The sequence below is a fragment of the Cnephaeus nilssonii genome, assembly GCF_951640355.1.
Source record: "Cnephaeus nilssonii genome assembly, chromosome: 2".
In the NCBI taxonomy this organism is placed as follows: Eukaryota; Metazoa; Chordata; class Mammalia; order Chiroptera; family Vespertilionidae; genus Cnephaeus; species Cnephaeus nilssonii.
Window position 1 is genome coordinate 41,707,490 of NC_137073.1, and position 18,770 is coordinate 41,726,259.

General features: G+C 36.6%; 1 protein-coding gene across 3 annotated transcripts in view; it reads left to right on the plus strand.

Moving 5' to 3' along the window:
* CEP120 (centrosomal protein 120) overlaps window positions 1-18,770 on the plus strand; it is a 55,022-nt gene that overhangs the window by 9,921 nt on the left and 26,331 nt on the right. For all 3 annotated transcript variants that reach the window (XM_079793200.1, XM_079793201.1, XM_079793202.1), the window contains 9 exons: window positions 1,396-1,537; window positions 4,263-4,411; window positions 6,285-6,482; window positions 9,604-9,831; window positions 10,796-11,009; window positions 12,062-12,239; window positions 15,568-15,717; window positions 16,400-16,582; window positions 18,572-18,668. In XM_079793200.1, the coding sequence (XP_079649326.1) occupies window positions 1,396-1,537; window positions 4,263-4,411; window positions 6,285-6,482; window positions 9,604-9,831; window positions 10,796-11,009; window positions 12,062-12,239; window positions 15,568-15,717; window positions 16,400-16,582; window positions 18,572-18,668 (1,539 nt within the window). The remainder of the gene's footprint in view (window positions 1-1,395; window positions 1,538-4,262; window positions 4,412-6,284; window positions 6,483-9,603; window positions 9,832-10,795; window positions 11,010-12,061; window positions 12,240-15,567; window positions 15,718-16,399; window positions 16,583-18,571; window positions 18,669-18,770) is intronic.

Sequence of the window (18,770 nt, forward strand, 5' to 3'; positions counted from 1 at the left end):
CCCCACTGGCCCGCCCCCTACTTGCCCCCATTGGGTCCGGCTGGCCTGACCCCAACCGTGCATGAATTCGTGTACCAGCCTCTAGTAAACAGAAAAATCCAGATTTATTTTTCTGAGTTATATAACAAAAATAGATCATAAGGTGTACAAGTAGATAACAATTTTTTTTCAGGCTTGTACTAAAAATTAGAAAATATTTGTTATAAGGATAATAACAAATTTTTTCTTAAAAAGTACCACATAAAAGTACCTCAACAAATTAGGAATTTTTGTCTTAAAAAAAACACTCGGTTGTGAATTTTTAAAAATCTGTGGCCTAGTTAATCCTATTTTGCTTACAAACAACTTATCGAACCAAAACAGCAGTTTTTGGTTTTGATCAGTGTAAGCACCAGACGGTGCCTTGATAGAACAGTGGTCAGAGCAAGAATGCTGTTTCTAGGTATGGAGATGGTGCCCTGCTGACCAGTGGTTCCTGCACTCGGGATACACGTGGTCCTGGGCCATGAAATTTTGAAGGCTGGTTTTGGTACTAGAATTTCTGAGGTTACTCTGGGGGGGAATATTCAGGTAATTTAAGACCTTATCTTGTGAGAAAGACTTTATATGTTAACACATTGCAGGCAGATGATGAGCGTTCTTGTGTTTTCATATTACACAGTGTTTTACATAAATGTTAAAGGCACGCCTTAAAATTAAATACCCATTGCATTTTGAAATTATTTATTACATGTTCTTACAAGCTAATATCTTTTTAAAGTATGATACTTTGTAAAATGTTTTTTGTCCTCGTTCAATAGAAACTTATCTGGCCACTGGGTAAAGCTAGCAATAGAACTACTGGTACACAATGTGTTAATGTCAGTCAAAGACATGGTTCAGAATTCAGAACTCAACTATTAGACCTTTAGTATTTTGTTAATTTTTTGTTATTGTTAATATTAAACTTTCTTTTCCTTGTTTGATATAAACAGAACAAAGCAGAAATGTGCCAGGCAGAAAAGGTAAAATAAAAAAAGTGAAAAATTATGGTTTAGGGAAATGCAAAATTGGTAGTCTTTTTTTTATTGTTGTTTAAGGGATGGGAGATTGGGGACATAAGAGTAAAGCTAGAAAGAAATATATTGTGTTTTCTTTAATACATTGTCTGTTGAAGCATAGGAATAGGAGCAAGAAAGACACCCTAAACTTTTACTTCAAGAGGAAATTCTGTTAGCCTCATAAGCAGGATTAATTTCTTTTGAGGAAAATGTGGAAAAATATTTTAATAGAGGAGGAAGTACTGAGAAATGACAGGAAATATATTTAGAACCTTATAGAATATTTCCCACTACTGTTTATTCCCTACTAACTATTATGGTTTTTTTGTTGTTTTGTTTTGCTATTATTCTCCAGGCACCAAAATGGTACCAGTTGCTGAGCAATAAATACACCAGGTTCAAGTCTGAGATACAGATAAGCATTGCTTTGGAAACAGATTCAAAGGCACCAGTGGATAGTTTTAAGGCAAAGGGGGCTCCCCCTCGAGATGGAAAAGGTTTGTGCATCATCTCTAAGGACATTCTCCAAGAAGTCGAATCTGTGGATTAGAACTTTAGGCAGGGTGGTGGGGTATGTGCAGGAGTCTAAACTGATTTTACTCTCGTCTATCAGGCAAATGTTGTGACATTGTTACACAAGCAGTTGTTGTTGCTTTTAGCTCTTGTTTACATAGCTTAGAAATTAGGGAAGATTTTCTTTTTTTTTATTTTGATATATAACAGAACAAAGTAAAATTTTGCATTGTTTTTAAAAATTGCTTGGGAAATTTTCTAGGATGAGTGCAGGAAAGCCAAAAATAGTTATGCTCTTCTCTATTAACTATAGTTTAACAAAACTTTCATTTGTTTCTTTTTTAATTACTAAGTTTTATTTTTTAGAACAGTTTTAGATTCACAGAAAAATTGCAAAGTATAGAGTGTTCCCATATAACTCTGTCCTCACACAAATACACCTCCCACATTATCAACATCCCTCACCAGAGTGGTACATCCTACCTAATAATAGAGTAATATGCAAATTGACTGTACCTTTGCTACACCCACAAGCCACGCCCACCAACCACGCCCACCAGGAAACCGTTGCAGGGACGTTGGGGTGTGGCGGAGCACAAGGCTGGGAAAGCCTCGGGCGGAGGCTTTCCTGGCCTTGGGCACCAGCGGGGAGCCTGCATGGATCGCAGGCAACGACCAGGGGGTCGGCTCCTATGATCCGTAGCAGGGAGGCTGTGGTGCAGCAGAGCCAAGGCCGCCGCCTGGGGCCAAGCCCCGACCCTGAAAGAAGGCAGAAGGCGGTGGCCACAGCCAAGGCCTGGGTCCCCGGTGCTGGCAGAAAACTGGTGCAGGCAGCCAGGTGAATGAAGGTCTATTGCACGAATCTTCGTGCAAACGGGCTGCTAGTTCATTATGATGAATCTACATTGACACATCATTATCACCCAAAGTTCATAGTTTATGCTAGAGATCATTCTTGGTGTTGTACATTCTATATGTTTTGACAGATGTGTAATGACATAACTATTCTGTTAGATTATAGTATCTAACAGAATAGTTTCACTGCCCTAAAAATCCTCTTGCTCTGCTTGTTCATCACTACCTACCCTCTAACCGTGGGCAACCACTGATATTTTTTTTTATCTCCATAGTGTCACATTGTTAATGATACTGTATTAGCTTTTTCAGATTGTACTCTTTCACTTGGTAATATGCATTTAAGGTTCTTCCAGGTCTATTCATGCCTTGCTAGCTCACTTCTTTTTAGCACTGAATAATACTGCATTATCTGGATGTACCACAGTTTCTTTATCCACTCACTGAAGAACATCTTGTTTGTTTCCAAGTTTTGGCAATTAGGAATATCCATTCAGCTACCGTACGCCTTTTGATTGGAGCATTTAATCCATTTACATTTAGGGTTATTATTGAGAGGTACTTATTTATAGCCATTTTAATTCTGTATGGCTAGGTTTCTCTGTTTCTTCTCAGCAATCCCTTTAGCATTTCTTGTAATGCTGGCTTGGTAGAGATGAACTCCTTTAGCATTTTTTTTTGTCTGGGAAGCTCTTTATTTGACCGTCTATTTTGAATGATAGCCTTGCTGGATATAGTAATCTTGGTCTCAGATCCTTGCTTTCCATTACCTTGAGTACTTCATGCCATTTCCTCTGGCCTGTAGAGTAGGTGGATGCTGTTACCTACAAAGGAGTTCCTATAAGGCTGACACCTGATTTCTCATCAGAAACTCTGGTTGAAAATCACTGATGTTTGGGATAGGGGCGCTAACCCCCATGCCATCGAAAATCTGTGTTTTACCTAAGTTGGTCTTCAGCATAGTTGGATTCCCAGTTGTGGATCTAAAATACAGTTGACCCTTGAACAACATGAGTTTAAATCTGCATATAGTTGTCCCTCTCCATACTTAAACCTATTTGATTATATCAGTTCTCTTCTCAAAATTATTCCATGTTTTTCTCTTATTCTTAGAAAACTATCCAGATGGTTTTTTAAACATGGCATTGAAGAAGACCCTGATATGGCCTCTATGCATCCACCTAGCCTCACCTCTTTCATGTCAGTCCTACAGCACATCAGTCTGTAACCACATGCTTTCTCTTGCTTCTGAGTGTACATATTGCTCCCTCTGCCTAGCATACTTTTTCATTCCCTCATTCTCTATTCAGTCACCTTTCTCTTTTTAGCCAAATTTTGCTTATTTTTCAGTTCCACTTTAGATTCACTTCTGTCAGAAAACCTGCAATGCCTTTTCTGTGTTGATTATTAAATTGAAGTTTTAAAAAGGTTGTCTTGCCCTAGCTGGTTTGGTTCAGTGGATGGAGCATTGACCTGCGGACTGAAGGGTCCCAGGTTCGATTCTGGTTGGGGGCACATGCCTGGGTTGTGGACTCGATCCCCTGTGTGGGGCGTGCAAGAGGCAGCCAATCAATGATTCTCTCTCATCATTGATGTTTCCTTCTCTCCCTCTCCCTTCCTCTCTGAAATCAATAAAAATATATTTTTTAAAAAAGGTTGCCTTATTTCAAAATATGACTTTTATGTGCAGAAAGAAAATGGTGGTTATACATAAAAATCAATGGAAACCTTACTGAGATATGAACTGTATCCAGAAAACTAACAAGCAAATAAAACAGTATAATCAGCTTTCAGAATCTTTTAATGGTTTATGGCAAACTACAATGTAATGTAATTGTGTTTTTCTCCATAAAGTACCTGCTAGCCTGCCTGGACTTGACCCCAAGGACATTGTGGCCGTGCTGAATGAGGAAGGAGGCTACCATCAGATCGGACCAGCAGAGTCTTGCACTGACTTCTTCCTTATGTCAGTGACCATAGCATTTGCCACCCAGTTGGAGCAGGTGACACTGTTTTTTAGTCATAGCTTAATAATTGTTGGGTCTGGTGTTTACAAATTAGCCTTTTAGTGTTTCTTGGATGCAGCACAGCAAGCAACCTGAATATCAGTATATTTTCTTCAGTCCCATGGAGGTGATACAGGGGCCCAGGTTGCTCTGTGAACACAGTTTGCATCACAGCTGAGGGACACAAAACTTGGGAATACACCACTTTTATTGTTTGCAGTCCCGGTCTTTGTCTGGAAGACATGTTACCTTAGCTCAGTGGTCGGCAAACTGCGGCTCGCGAGCCACATGCGGCTCTTTGGCCTCTTGAGTTTTTAGCAAAGGCCAGCTTAGGAGTACCCTAATTAAGTTAATAACAATGTACCTACCTAATAGTTTAAATTTAAAAAATTTGGCTCTTAAAAGAAATTTCAGTCGTTGTACTGTTGATATTTGGCTCTGTTGACTAATGAGTTTGCTGACCACTGCCTTAGCTCAAGGTTAATAGCTGCATAAACAGCCCTAGGAAATGGGTGAGGGTGGTCAGGGACTTGCAGTCTTGGCATAGTCAGAAAAAATGTGCAGAGTTGTTTGGGGCCCATGGCAGATTGCCTCTTCCCTAAAGGGCTCAACACGAAATTCTATGTTATTCCATACATTGTCCTTCTCAGGATCAAGCCCAGTGTTTTTTGAAATTATGTAGGCCTAGAGCAGCTGAAAGAAATTAATATTTTCAAAAATCTTATATATATTTATAAAAGGCTAATACGCGAAGTGTCCCCTCAGGAGTTTGACCGGGAGACCGTGAGTTCGATCACTTGCTATGATGTGTGCTGACCACCAGGGGCTGGCGCGGAACGAAGGAAGGCCCCGGCCGGCAGCTGGAAGCCCCGATTGGCCCTGATTGCCAGCCAGGCCTAGGGATACTACCTGTGCATGAATTTCATGCACCGAGCCTCTAGTATGAAATAAAAAATAATAAATAACTATTGAATATTTATTATGTGCTCACTATGTGACTTAAATCTTATTCATTTTAATCTGTTTTAATCTAAGTGGTTATAGTACTTTCATATAAACTGTCCAAACTGTCCTATAACTTTTTTATACTTAACAGTATATCTCAGGTACTTTGCATGTTACTGTATCATCATTTAGCAGACACTCGGTATGATCGCGATAATACATTTAAGCCATCTCCTAATAATCAATTGTTTATAGTTTATTGTTATTTTTTATAATGTTCTAGTGAACAATTAAAGGTCTGATAGATATTTCATATTTTATGGGACAAAAATCCTATTTCTTCATCCTATGTGTCCATGAAACTACCAACTTTGAGAACACTCCTAATGCAGAAGGCATCGATTGGCAATTGTTAATTTATAGGTCTCCAAATTTTGATATAGTAGCTAAAAAGCTTTATTTTATTTTTTTAATCAAAAGCCTGGACCAAGGTGTTATATTGAATAGCCTGGTTAAGATTTTTTTAAAACCTCCTCTCATTTATGAAGAGGATGACAGAGTAAGGAAAAGATGAAATAGGGTATGTGGAAATAAGGAAAGCTTAATTTAAAACACTTAATCATTTTCTTCTAAAAGAACTTTGATGTATTCACGGATCATTTTAATGAAATGTAAGACAATATAAATCTATGAAATTATTTTTGTCTCTGTCCTTTTCTCAGATAAACTTCTCAAAATTAAGTAAACTAATAATTTGGATGCAATTTAGCAGAGATTTACACATTTTGAGTGATTGATTTAAGATGTGAAATTAAAAAAAGCAGTAACATTTTTGCAAATATTTTTGGAGTTGATCAGACATACTGAGCATGTTTGGTGGTTTAAGAAGTAATCCTTTTTTTTTTTATTATTCTTAAATGTTTAGTTAATTCCATGTACCATGAAACTTCCAGAAAGACAGCCCGAGTTTTTCTTTTACTATTCTTTACTGGGAAATGATGTTACAAATGAACCTTTCAACGATTTGATCAATCCAAACTTTGAGCCAGAGAGAGCATCCGTTCGAATACGAAGCAGTGTAGAAATTCTTCGTGTTTACCTGGCTTTTCAATCTAAACTACAGGTACGTACTGCAGAAAATTATTTTTTATTAGAGATGAATTTTTAAAGCTTTAGAGAGGTACTTAAACCATATTATTTCAGTGGTGAAGGTCATTTTTCTGCCACATCTTTAAATTTTTTAGTAATTATCCTGACTTGTAAAGTCATAGCATAGTAGTTACTTCAGAATTTTAAGAGATGTACCTCTCCTAGTTATTGTGAAAAGAATTGTGTCAATTATCAGTTCTTTATAATAAAAAATTATACCTGGAGCCTAAAGCTGTGAGCATAGTGAAGGTTCTGTTACTGTTAATGGAGGTGGTAGCCGTAGGCACACAGATCCCACTTTAGAGTTCAGAATTTATATTCCTATTGCTATTAAAAGCAAAGGGATAATACAATTTTTTAAAATCTGCCCCTGAATTGAATATTTTTTTTTAAACGAATTTCAAAGTAGACTCTAAAACTGAACCTTACCTAGTGACAACTACTGTTTTATTTTTATTACAATTGCTTTAAATCAGCCTGGGGTGGTCATCTATAGGGTTAGATAGTCATTTGTTTATAGTGAAGTGATCAGGCGTGTGTTTTGGGTGGGAGGTGGAAAGAGACATTAAGGAATTTTAGAAGAACTAAATTTTAGAGGTTGTTCTGCTAAAGCCAAGATATTTATTTATTTATTTATTTATTTATTTATTTTAATTTCTTCATTTATTAAGGTATCACATATTTGTCCTCGTCCCCCCATTCCCATCCCACACCCCTCCCCACACATGCCCCCACCCCCCTGTTGTCCTTAACCATTGGTTAGGCTCATATGCCTGCACACAAGTCCTTTGGTTGATCTCCCCCTTTACCCCCACCCTTCCCTACCCTTCCCCCGAGGCCCGACAGTCTGATCCATGCCTCCTTGTTTCTGGGTCTGTTCTTGTTCATCAGTCTATGTTGTTCATTATTTCCCCTAGATGAGTGAGATCATGTGCTATTAGAAATACACTTATAAGAACCGAAAATGAGACAAGCAATAATGGTTATGGTGACAGGCAAATGAATCAGTGTGTAGTGAGTTTCTTTCTGGGCCAACAGTTCTTTTGAGACCCAATTTCAATGTCCAACAGTTCCTTAAGTGTACATGTCAGCACTGACATTTCAGTTCTGGATGGTGGACAAATGGTGGTAATGCAGGTCCGACTCTGTCCGGTTTGGTCCTGGGCAATCTGCAGTGATGCACAGCTGCTAACTGCTAGTATGGGAAGGCCACATCAGCGTCTTCCATCTCTGGACTGCTTCTCTTCTGTCTTCATGGCTGGAGTAGTCCTGTCGATTCCTCTCTTGCTGGAATCCACATGGTCTCGGAGTTGTTTTCTGAAAATATACAAACATATTCTCGACCAAAGGTTAATAAAGGAATATTTTCTATAAATTTGACTGGGGATCCTTTTTCAATTTTTGCCCAAATGATTTTCCTCTGGCTTGTTTTGTCACCTTGTGTGTTTTTCATGGGTGTCTTGCTTTTAGCCTTACAATTAATTTTCTAAAGTATTAATTTTCTAGATGTAATTTACTTACAGGATATTTTTCCTTACATGATATTCCTCTACTATCCCCTCCTTTTTTGATTTAAATGTTAGGAGGAAAAGCCAAGATATTTAGAAAGCTGAAGGCTTTATGAAATGATAAAATGCAGGAAAAAGCACATTTAATTTTATTCTATATCTAACACATCAATCCTTACCTAAAGTACTGACTTGTTAGTTTGATTTTCATGGACATTGAAGTCATAAAAATTCATTCTTTTCAGCCCATTAAAATCTTCACACCTACTAACATTAAGACTAAGTTACAGGTAATTTCTGATATTAGAACTAAAAATATTTTCATGTTGTGATTGCTTATTATTCATATGAATGGTAAGTTTGCCAAGGCTTTGATATAGTAAGGGAAAAGAATATCTATAATAATAAAAGCATAATATGCTAATTGGACCAGACAGCTGAACTACCTTCTGGACGTCATTCCGGATGTCCTTCTGGATGAAGCTGTGGTGGCAGGGGCCAAGGCAGAGGCGGTTAGCGGTGACCAGGAAGGCAGGCAGAATGGTTAGGGGTGATCAGGCAGGCAGGCGGAGGCAGTTAGGGGCGAAGAGGCAGGCAGAGGTGGTTAGGGGCAGTCAGGCAGGCAGGTGAAAGGTTAGGGGCAATCAGGCAGGCAGGCGAGTGGTTATGGGCGATCAGGCAGATAGGCAAGCAGTTAGGAACCAGTGGTCCTGGATTGTGAGAGGGATGTCTGACTGCCGGTTTAGGCCTGATCCACAGGTTTTGGGCCTAAACCAGCGGTTGGGCATCCCCCGAGGGGTCCCGGACTGTGAGAGGGTGCAGGTTGGGCTAAGGGACCCCCCCCCCCAGAGTGCACGAATTTTGTGCACTGGGCATCTAGTAGTTATATAAATGCATCTGAAATTGCCTTTTTGTTGTTGTTGCAAAAGGTGATAATGCTGAAGTTTTGATTTGCTATTAGTGGTTATTAGTGATTAACAGTACATTTCATCCAGGGATATTCTCTTTCACCTTTTACTGTTAAGCACTAGCTTTATAAATAAAATATGAAGAGCAAGAAAAGAGAGAAAGAAATACTCCAGGTATTTTATGGGTGAATGAAACAAAATTATTTGAGGTTCTTTAATTTCCAAATGTGGCTGGATCTACTAACTTATTTTTTAGAGCTGTGTTTAAATGGAAATAGAAAAAAATGTTGAGGTATTTGTTTTTTATTTAAATTCATGTACACATGATACAATTTGCATATGTAAAATAGCATAGTAAAATATTAAAGTTACCATAGCTCACCAAAGAGACAGAAAAAAAGAAAAGGTTGTATTATATGTATACAGTACTAAAAGAAAAAAATGAAAAGGAAATAATAGTTTTATTATTGAGTTCTTGGTAAACTGTGTGCCTGATCAGTAGTTTTAACAATCGCATGGGAATCTATTACTTAGTTGCTGCAGGTTAGTAAGATGACCTGCATTATACTTGCCTTCTGTGGAAGGTAAGTTTTTGTTAAGTTTTATAACTTTTTAAGTTTGTATTTTAGGAGAAAGAAGAAAACATAAAACCCTGTCTTGATTTTCCCTTTCATATTAGATCCATCTCTGCTGTGGAGACCAGTCACTTGGAAGTACAGAAATACCTTTAACAGGATTATTGAAAAAGGGTAGTACAGAAATCAACCAGCGCCCAGTCACAGTGGAGGGTGCTTTTACCCTTGACCCTCCAAACCGAGCCAAACAAAAGCTTGCACCTATTCCTGTGGAGCTGGCCCCAACTGTGGGAGTGTCTGTGGCTCTGCAGAGAGAAGGCATAGATGCAAAGGCAAGTAGTGACCCTCCTTCCCCTACGGCAGCTTCTCCAGTTTCACTTATGATTCTTCACACAAGTCGAACTTCAGAAGAGTTACCCAGCATTAAGAAAGTGTTTATTACTCTTAATCGGTAGCCTACATTTTATGATAGGTCCTCTCTGAAAAGACATTTCTGAAAAGCATTGTTGCTTCCTCTGCTGTGGTATAGTGACTGTATCCAGAGCCTTTGGGTATAGTCTTCTTATGGAGTGGAAACCATTCCCCTGCCCCCAACTCATAGTCAATGACTATGGCAGAAAAGGAGCTCCAGTAAAAGAGAACGTTTTCTGGAAATCTGCATTAATGGTATTTATTTGAGTTGATTCACCTGAGCTAAGATAATGTTCTTGATCAATTGGGGTTTATAGTTTCTATACTCTTCTTTAGGCAACAGAGATGGGCATTTATTTGAACATACATGGTTTTTTAGTGTATACATCCCCCAACCAAGTTTAGAATCCTGTTCTTTTAAAGAATTTATCTTTATATAGTTTATGAATTAAAGATTGAAAAACTGAAGTGAAAGCTTAATATATATATTTAGAGAGAGAGAGAGAGGAGAGAGAGAGAGAGAAGTAGACCAAAGGAGAGGAAGAAAATCCTAGTAGACATTGATGTGTGTTTTTTAAAGGAATTTAGGCCTTAGTAGAAATAACCATTCTCAGGGACACCTATGTCTGACTTCTTTTATCCAGTATTCCTCTTACCCATTAGGATGCATTTTGGTTCTTAGCTCTGGATATATTTCCTTCCTGTTCATCTTCCTTTTTCTGGTCCTAGATGCTATAAGGATATTTGCAAATTATGAAGAAAAATAGACTAGGAATATCCCGACTGGGAAAGGAAGCTTATATTTTTAAAAAACAACATCATTTTTTGCTTAATTATGAAGGAAAGTTCTTTGCAAATTATACTTTATTTAAAAATTGTTTTTAGTCTTTAATTGAATTAAAGACCCAGAATGAACATGAGCCACAGCATTCAAAGAAGAGAGTTTTAACTCCCATAAAGGAGAAACTTACTGAGCCAAAGTCACCAAGTGTGTCCCCTGTTATGCCTCACAACCAGTCACCTCCAACAAAAGATGATGCAACAGAAAGTGAAGTGGAAAGCTTACAGTATGATAAGGACACAAAACCAAACCCAAAGGGTAAGATTCTTTTTTACAGACCTTTTAAATATAGATTTTGTAGCCATCTAATAAATGACTCTGAGACTTTTCATGGGATCAGAATAAAAATTGAGTTTTTTAAAGAACCAATAATGTGTGGCAATTAAAAAAATTCAATTTAAAGTAACTGCAATTTATTTAACTTCACTATAGAATTTGCAAAAAGGTAGGACAATTTTTCTTTCACTTTTGCACTAGAAATAGTAGCCTGTTCAAAAGAAATGAAAGAATATAGTTCTTTCAGATAGTTTTAACTAGTAAATTCTCAAATATCTTGAATACATTTGAATTTTAGAGGAGAGTTATTGTTTCTTAAAGTAACCTTGTAATAATAAATTTTTATCCTAACAGTTGAGAGAGAATCTGAGAAAGCATCTTCATCTGGCTTTATAAAAATTTTCCACCCATTACATAAAGATCCACAATCGTATTTAGTAGTGTAAGTAAGTAAAGTAGTGCTGGATTATGAGTTAGAAATTTGGGAGTGAGTTGTAGCTCTGTCACTGAGCAACTGTACAACTTGGGCCATTCATTAAAACATCTCTGGCCTATAACAGGAGTAAACTAGATAGCTCTGTCTTTTCAAGTTTTAGATCTTTGTTAGACTATGTCATATGTACCTAAAATAACTAAAACTACTTTAAAAAGTATTGTAATTCTATTTGCACTGAGTCTCAAATACAAACCCTTCAAATGCTGAGTTCTGTTCAGCTGCCTCCTGGAAATAAGGCAGTGCCTGTCAGGCTGTTGGCATACATAACCGCATTGGTGCTGCATGCTTTTATGTTGCAATGCACATAGAGAGGAAGCTCTTTTTCCTACACAGTTCTACAATGGGAATTGAAGCTTGCATAACTTGGGACAAGTCACTTTTAGATATTTATGCCTCAATTCCTATGTTTATAAAATCAAATAGTCAAATTCCTTGCTTGAAGGTCAAGGAGATACCTTTAAATTATTTAGATAACTTAAGAGAAAGTGTTAGCAAATGGAATTTAAAACCAAACCAAACATTTTTACCTTTATTTTAGCCATCAGTTCTTCTGTACCTGCTTTGCCGGCCCAGCCGGTGACGGCATCCAGTGCTCCGGAAACAGCTTCAGGACAGAAGATTGCTGTTCCAGCCACGTCACACCATTTTTGCTTTTCGATAGACTTACGGAGTATCCATGACTTGGAAGTTGGTTTTCCAATCAACTGTATTTTAAGGTATGATTTGATTTAGTTTGGTTTCAAAGTATTTTCCAAGGATGAATGCCTTTTCTCTATTGGGCAAGTTGCAGAGAAAGAAATGCCACCAGAGAAGTTATAACGTTTGTTGAATCAGAGTATTAGAAGGGGTTAAGGCTGTGTCCCAGTGACTTCAGAGTTAAACCAGGCTGGCATTGGTGGTGTGAGAGGCAACAGTCTACTATGCTAGTGTAATAATTGAAAGTATTTATAATAATTTATTAATGGTTCTATTAAAATACGGTGAATCTTGAACTTAAAGTGTGTTGTTCCTAGAAATAGTGCCACAGGTCAAAATAATGGAAGGCACCTGATTTTTCTGTATAAACTGCATCATAATGTGAGGTTGTATTTCCCAAAACTATATTTTATAGCTGTGAATCTAAAAACCATACTTTGTGAACTATAAGTGGAATGTGTCCACACTCTTCAATATAAAAAATTGAAAATATACATTTTGGTCAGTTAAATGGCTTTATACAGTAGTTTGTTTTTAGTAATATTACATTTTCATAGACTGTTGTGGCTAAGATATAAATTAAATATACAATACTGTGTTTTAGTTTGGAGTAATTTCTCCTCATACATTTTTTTGGAGCAAGCAGTGGCATTTGTAATAAAGGTGTTGGTCTTTATGAGATTAAAGTGAGGAAGTCTTTCTGTCCCTGGGATTGCCATTCCCAGGAAATCAGCAGCTGCACATTGCTTCCTGCAGCTACTTGAAGCAGACCTGCTTTTCAGATGCATAATTCAGCTCATACTTGCATGTAATTTTTCAACTCTTTGATTTCTCATGAAGTTGTTTCCAAAATCCTCTGAGCTTTGGTGTGAATAATGGACAGAATTAAAGGGACCTAGCATGTAGTGTGTTGGTGAATTCATAGAATGGAAATCTTTCATTGCAGCTTAAGTTGTGCATTTTACCATGTTAGAGGCTGAGAGTCATTGCTAAAGTGTTGTTTTTATTTGAAAATTGAAGGCTAGAGAAAGGTTTTATCTCACAGCCATAGCTTTTCTCAGAGTTTGTATAATATCTCTTAAAATTATTTTTAGAAATAGAATTATTACTTATTCTTTATCTCAGTTTTTTGTCTTTACTCCTTTAACTGAGATCTCTCTGCTGCCGCTAGAGAATACCTCCAGAGGACTGTGGCAGGAGAAGAGAAACAGGGACGATCTAAAATGAGATGCTGTGAAGGGGAAGCCTGGTACAAGCCCACTTAGAAAGCACTAATATTAGCTTTTATATTTCATTTTGCCAGAGCGCTATTTTAGTTATGAAGTGCCAACACTATGCCAGAAATGTGCCTGGTATTAGGGCTATATTAGGGGTATACTACACTGCATGTATGTATGTATGTATACATACACTACACGGTATGTGTGAGTTCAACCTAGTGAAGGACAGTTTAGCAATAAGTCAGTATGTGAGGGTGGCTAATACTCATTTAGCAAAGAAAAGGGGAAGAATATTCTAAACCAAGGAAATAAGTGTGATCCACACAGCACTCTGTGTAGAATTCACTTGTTGATAGGACTAATGCACATACCTGAACTAATAAAATGTTGTATGTCAGCTTTAGTTTAAAATAAAATTCAAAAAGACTATTGGTTTTGTCTTTGGTTCATTTTAAGTTATTATTAAAAATGCTGGTTGTTTAACTTTTTCTCTGTTTGATAAATTGTATGTTATGCTCTGCATTGGTATGAAATTGTAGTTTACAACTACTAGTATGTAATGGAATTTGTGAGGTAGCACTGGTATTTGAAAAAGTTTGTGTTTGCTTTGTTTGTTTGTTCTTTTTTCATCACAACTTGTTGTAGTGGGGTGGTAGAGGTTTGATTTCTAGGGATCTGTGAGATGTCCCGATTTCAATGCATAATCATACTGGCATTGAATGAATGCAAAGGATTCTTCTTAAAAAGGAAAGCAATTTTTACTAGTGGGTTAAAATTCCAGTTTTCATAATGAATAATAAGGTATAACATGAAATTTAAGTGAGCATTATAATCTATATATATAAAAGCCTAAGCAACTGTTTGATCACTTGACCACTTTCTATAACGCGCACTGACCACCAGGGGGCAGATGCTCAACGCAGGAGCTGCTCCCTGGTGGTCAGTGCGCTCCCACAGTGGGAGTGCCGCTCAGCTGACCAACAGGCGCCAGAGGCCAGGCTCATGGCTAGTGAGTGCCACTGCAGCTGCAGCCGCACAAGCCTCCCACAGTCACTCCCCCTGCATGCCCCTCCCCATTCAGTCCGGGATTGGGACTGACTGGGTGCAAGCTCCCAGCTGTTTCTCGGTCACGGACACATGGGTATCACCCTAGGATGAGCACAGGGCACAGATCGCAGTGGAGCGCCAGTGAGCCTACCGAGCGGTGGCGGCAGCAGGTGCAGCCGGGCCGGGATGAGTGGAAGCAGCGCGGGCTCCTCCCTGGCCACCTGACACTTTGCTCACTACTACATGTCTGGGGGATGTAGGAATGCCGGTTTTAGCCGATCCCACAGGCCAAGCCGAGGGACCCTACTGGTTTACAAATCCGTGCACCAGGCCTCTAGTATCTTTATATTTGGCTTTAAATACAAAAAGGAGTTTAGCAGTAGTCAGGCATTCTTTCATTTAATCTGATGTGGTTTTTATGATGGAAAGAAGAAATAATGTTATGTCACTCTGATTCATCTGTAATATATCTGAATTGCTTTCAACCTTGATTCTCTGTTGAATGACAGTGTACCGAAAATGCACCCTTTTGGAGTTGACTAAGGGCTCTTTAGCTCATAAAAGATGAAGACATTATTCTATAAAGGAAAATAGGTTTAGAAATTAAATTTATCAAGCATTTCTTGAGTGTTGATTATGTGGTGGAATCTGCTTATTTGTTCCTGGGAGTGTAAAGATGAAAAGATAGGTCTGGAGCCTTCAAGGAACTCTTAAAATGGGAACCCAGTCTTTGTTTAATGGAGTCTTATTTGGAGTGCTTCAAAATGACTCTCTTCCTATTTTGTCATTGCCTTTAAAATACCAGAATTCTTTCTCCCCCAGAGCCTCATTAAGAAATTATCTGTAAAGTAACTTGGGAAATAGTTCTATGCTATTAATGCATTTGCTCTATAATTTCTATAATTTTCGTATCCACACTGAAAACATTTGTATAATTTTTAAGTTGGTGATAAGAGCAAAACCATAATGTGTTTGTATCATTTATCTATTTAAAAATTCTGTTTGCCCATAATCATATTTTAACATACTATAAATTTTATCTGTAATTTTATCTTAAGATTTTGTTTTTCTGAAATTCTAGGTACTCATATCCATTTTTTGGAAGTGCAGCTCCTATTATGACTAATCCTCCTGTTGAAGTTCGGAAAAACATGGAAGTTTTTCTTCCCCAATCTTACTGTGCATTTGATTTCGCAACTATGCCTCATCAGCTGCAAGATACCTTCTTAAGGTAATGTATGCACTACACTGTGTGTATATTATCTTCTCAAGTCAGCTCTTAAAATTTTGTATCTTATAAACAAGAGGAATTCCTATAGGTTTAAATCCATAGCAGTTTACGCATTTGAGAATCTAGAAACAAATATACTAATAAAGTCTGTGACATTTGTGCTTCCACCACGAAGTTTTATCTTACTTGCCTAAGCTTAGATATTAGAACTTTGTTAAAACAATATAAGTAATGAAGGAACTTTGAAAAGTAGTTTTGCTTGTTTTTATTGCTGATTCACCGAATGACTGTAGTATATTATTTTATTTCTATTTTTTCACTTATATGAAATGGAGGTATTGGTTCAGCTACTTGAAATAGATTTGTGAAGGAAAATGAGTTCTGTGAAGTGTCACTTTACATGCTCAGAGTATCAAAATTTAAAATGCATATTTTAAAAGGAAGAATGAAGGATAATTAAAATTTATTTGTGGGACTAATAGTGTTTGAAGTGTTTCTTTATTGCATAGAAAGATGTGTAGAAGATGTAATCGAATTTTCTGTTTGTTATGTATGGAATTGAGCATTTACATTCCAATAACAAACACATCTTTGACTACATTAAGGAAATTCAAAGATTTTAGTCCAAAAAAGACTTTGTTCAAAGTTGATAGGTATGAATACATGTTTCTCTCTTCCTCAGGATTCCATTGCTGATTGAATTATGGCACAAGGATAAAATGAGTAAAGATTTACTTCTGGGAATCGCTAGAATCCAGCTTTCAAACATCTTATCTTCAGAAAAAACTCGCTTTTTGGGTTCTAATGGTGAACAGTGTTGGCGTCAAACTTACAGTGAAAGTGTGCCTATTATAGCAGCACAAGGGTAATACATTTTGCAAAATTGATCTTAGCTTTGCTTTTTAATTCTCATTAGCTATAACCTTATCTTTTCATATCATTTTTTCTCTGATCTTTCTTGACCTGTGGGAACTATATCCTAGTTTGCTCTTTAGCTTTCTGATACCCATTATACCTTCACAAAGTTAAGAATCTATGCTGTTATAGTACTATAATATTTACTCAGACTGGTGAATATTTATTTCCCTCTCCTTTGTTTAGACTGACAATTTTAAATTCAGAATTTTTTTTAAACTTTATTGTTGAAAGTATTACATATGTCCCCTTTTTTACCCCATTGACTCCTTCTAGCCTGCCCCGCCCTCCACCCCAGGCCTTCACCACCCTATTGTCTGTGTCTATGGGTTATGCATAAATGCATACAAGTGGGTTATCATTTTCTACCCACCCACCCTTGCCTTTCCTAATTTAATGTCAAAATTACAATGTATTTTTACATTATTTTGCATTGGGAATGACTTTTTCCACTTAAAAAATATTTTTAACTTTTACCTTATTGCTGAAGTCTGAGGATTTGCACTTTTAAAGACAATTGGGTTTTTTTTTTGGCCCTGAAATTCATTGTCACAGTGAAAAGCTGGAGTTCACATATTTCAGACAAACATTTGTTGCGTGATTTTAAAAAATTTAACAATAGAAATTTAAATTCAGTTTGATATTTTATACAACATGCCTTTATTTTTAAAGCATAGTAAGAAAGTAGAAGGAAATCAGGCTCAGTAAAAAGCTGAAATAAAAAAGTTTTATTGAAATTTCTTCCCTTACACTTCCCCATCAATAGCCACTTACAAAGAATGAAGGTTTAGTAAAATTTTTATTCACTTGGAAGATCTGGGAACAGGTGTTTTAGAGAACCAGATATTCCGGGTAAATGAAAATTCTTTGTTTCAACTCCTGTTATTGAAAATCTCTCTTAAAAATTAACACTGTCATAAGTAGTATATAATGAAAATAATCAAATCCTTACTATTTGAAGTTATTTTAATTCTGTTTGTTGTGAATGTTAACTTTTATTGCCTTGCTCTGTAGACTGAGAAGTTTTAGATTTACCTAAGTGAAAACTTCAGATGTGGCAGTGCTTCATTACACTTTAATTTCTTTTAGAACCTGTGAGATTAGTTGATTAATGAAAGGATCCTACACAATTAGAACTCCTAAAGTTTTGTTTGAACAAGGGTTTATAGGATATATTTGATTTAGACAAAGCCATGGGTTTTTTATTGCCAAGGTTTTATTTTTTTCTAACATTTTGTTTTGTTTTTATTTAATTATTACTACTACAGGGAGGTACTCATATCAATAAAAATGTAGTTATCCTACTTATAGAAATTAGCCTGAGGCAATGCTCATATCCAGCAGAAGATTTATGTACAAGTGTGTTCACTCCAGGAAAAGTAGAAAAACAACTCAGAATAACCTGTATATAGTCAAGAATAGGGGAATTAAGTTTATTTTATTACATAAGTTGTTTAGTACATTTTACAGGCATTAAAAGTTACGTTTTTGAATTAATGTTTATGACATGAGAAAATGATCTTGATATAAATAGGAAAAGAGGACAAAATGGATATGGTCTTAATGTGCATGATTACATGTGTATTTACATATACATAAAACAGGAAGGAAAGTAAGTAAATTTCAGCAGTAATAAGTTATGAGCAGGGAGATTAAAATTTCTCCTTTATTTTGTACTTTTCAATTTTTCCAAGTAATCTATAGCTGTTGTAGGTCCTTTTATAGTAAACATAGGTATGTATTTAATAGGGTGTTTGTGATCAAATCAAATCACGTATATATGGAAGGTCTTGAAGCCCATAGAAGCAGCTGCAGTTTCAGTAGCAAATGTCAGATGCAGGAAATGTTGTCTACTCAATGCTATAGTGTTGGAGACATAAGAGGAAGAATAATATAAAATGTTTCCATGAGTTCCAATATATTTCTGACTTCATTGTAGGTCAAATAACAGGATAATAAATCTTTCTTACACCATGACTCTAGAAGATTATGGAATATTAAAAACACGTGAGATTTTTGTCTCTGATTCATCTCAGGTAAATATCATTGAATGTTATTAAATTACTCTTTAAAAATGGATCTAATGTGTATGTGTGTGAGTGTATTTGTTTCAATGTGCTTTTTTTATTCATATGTTA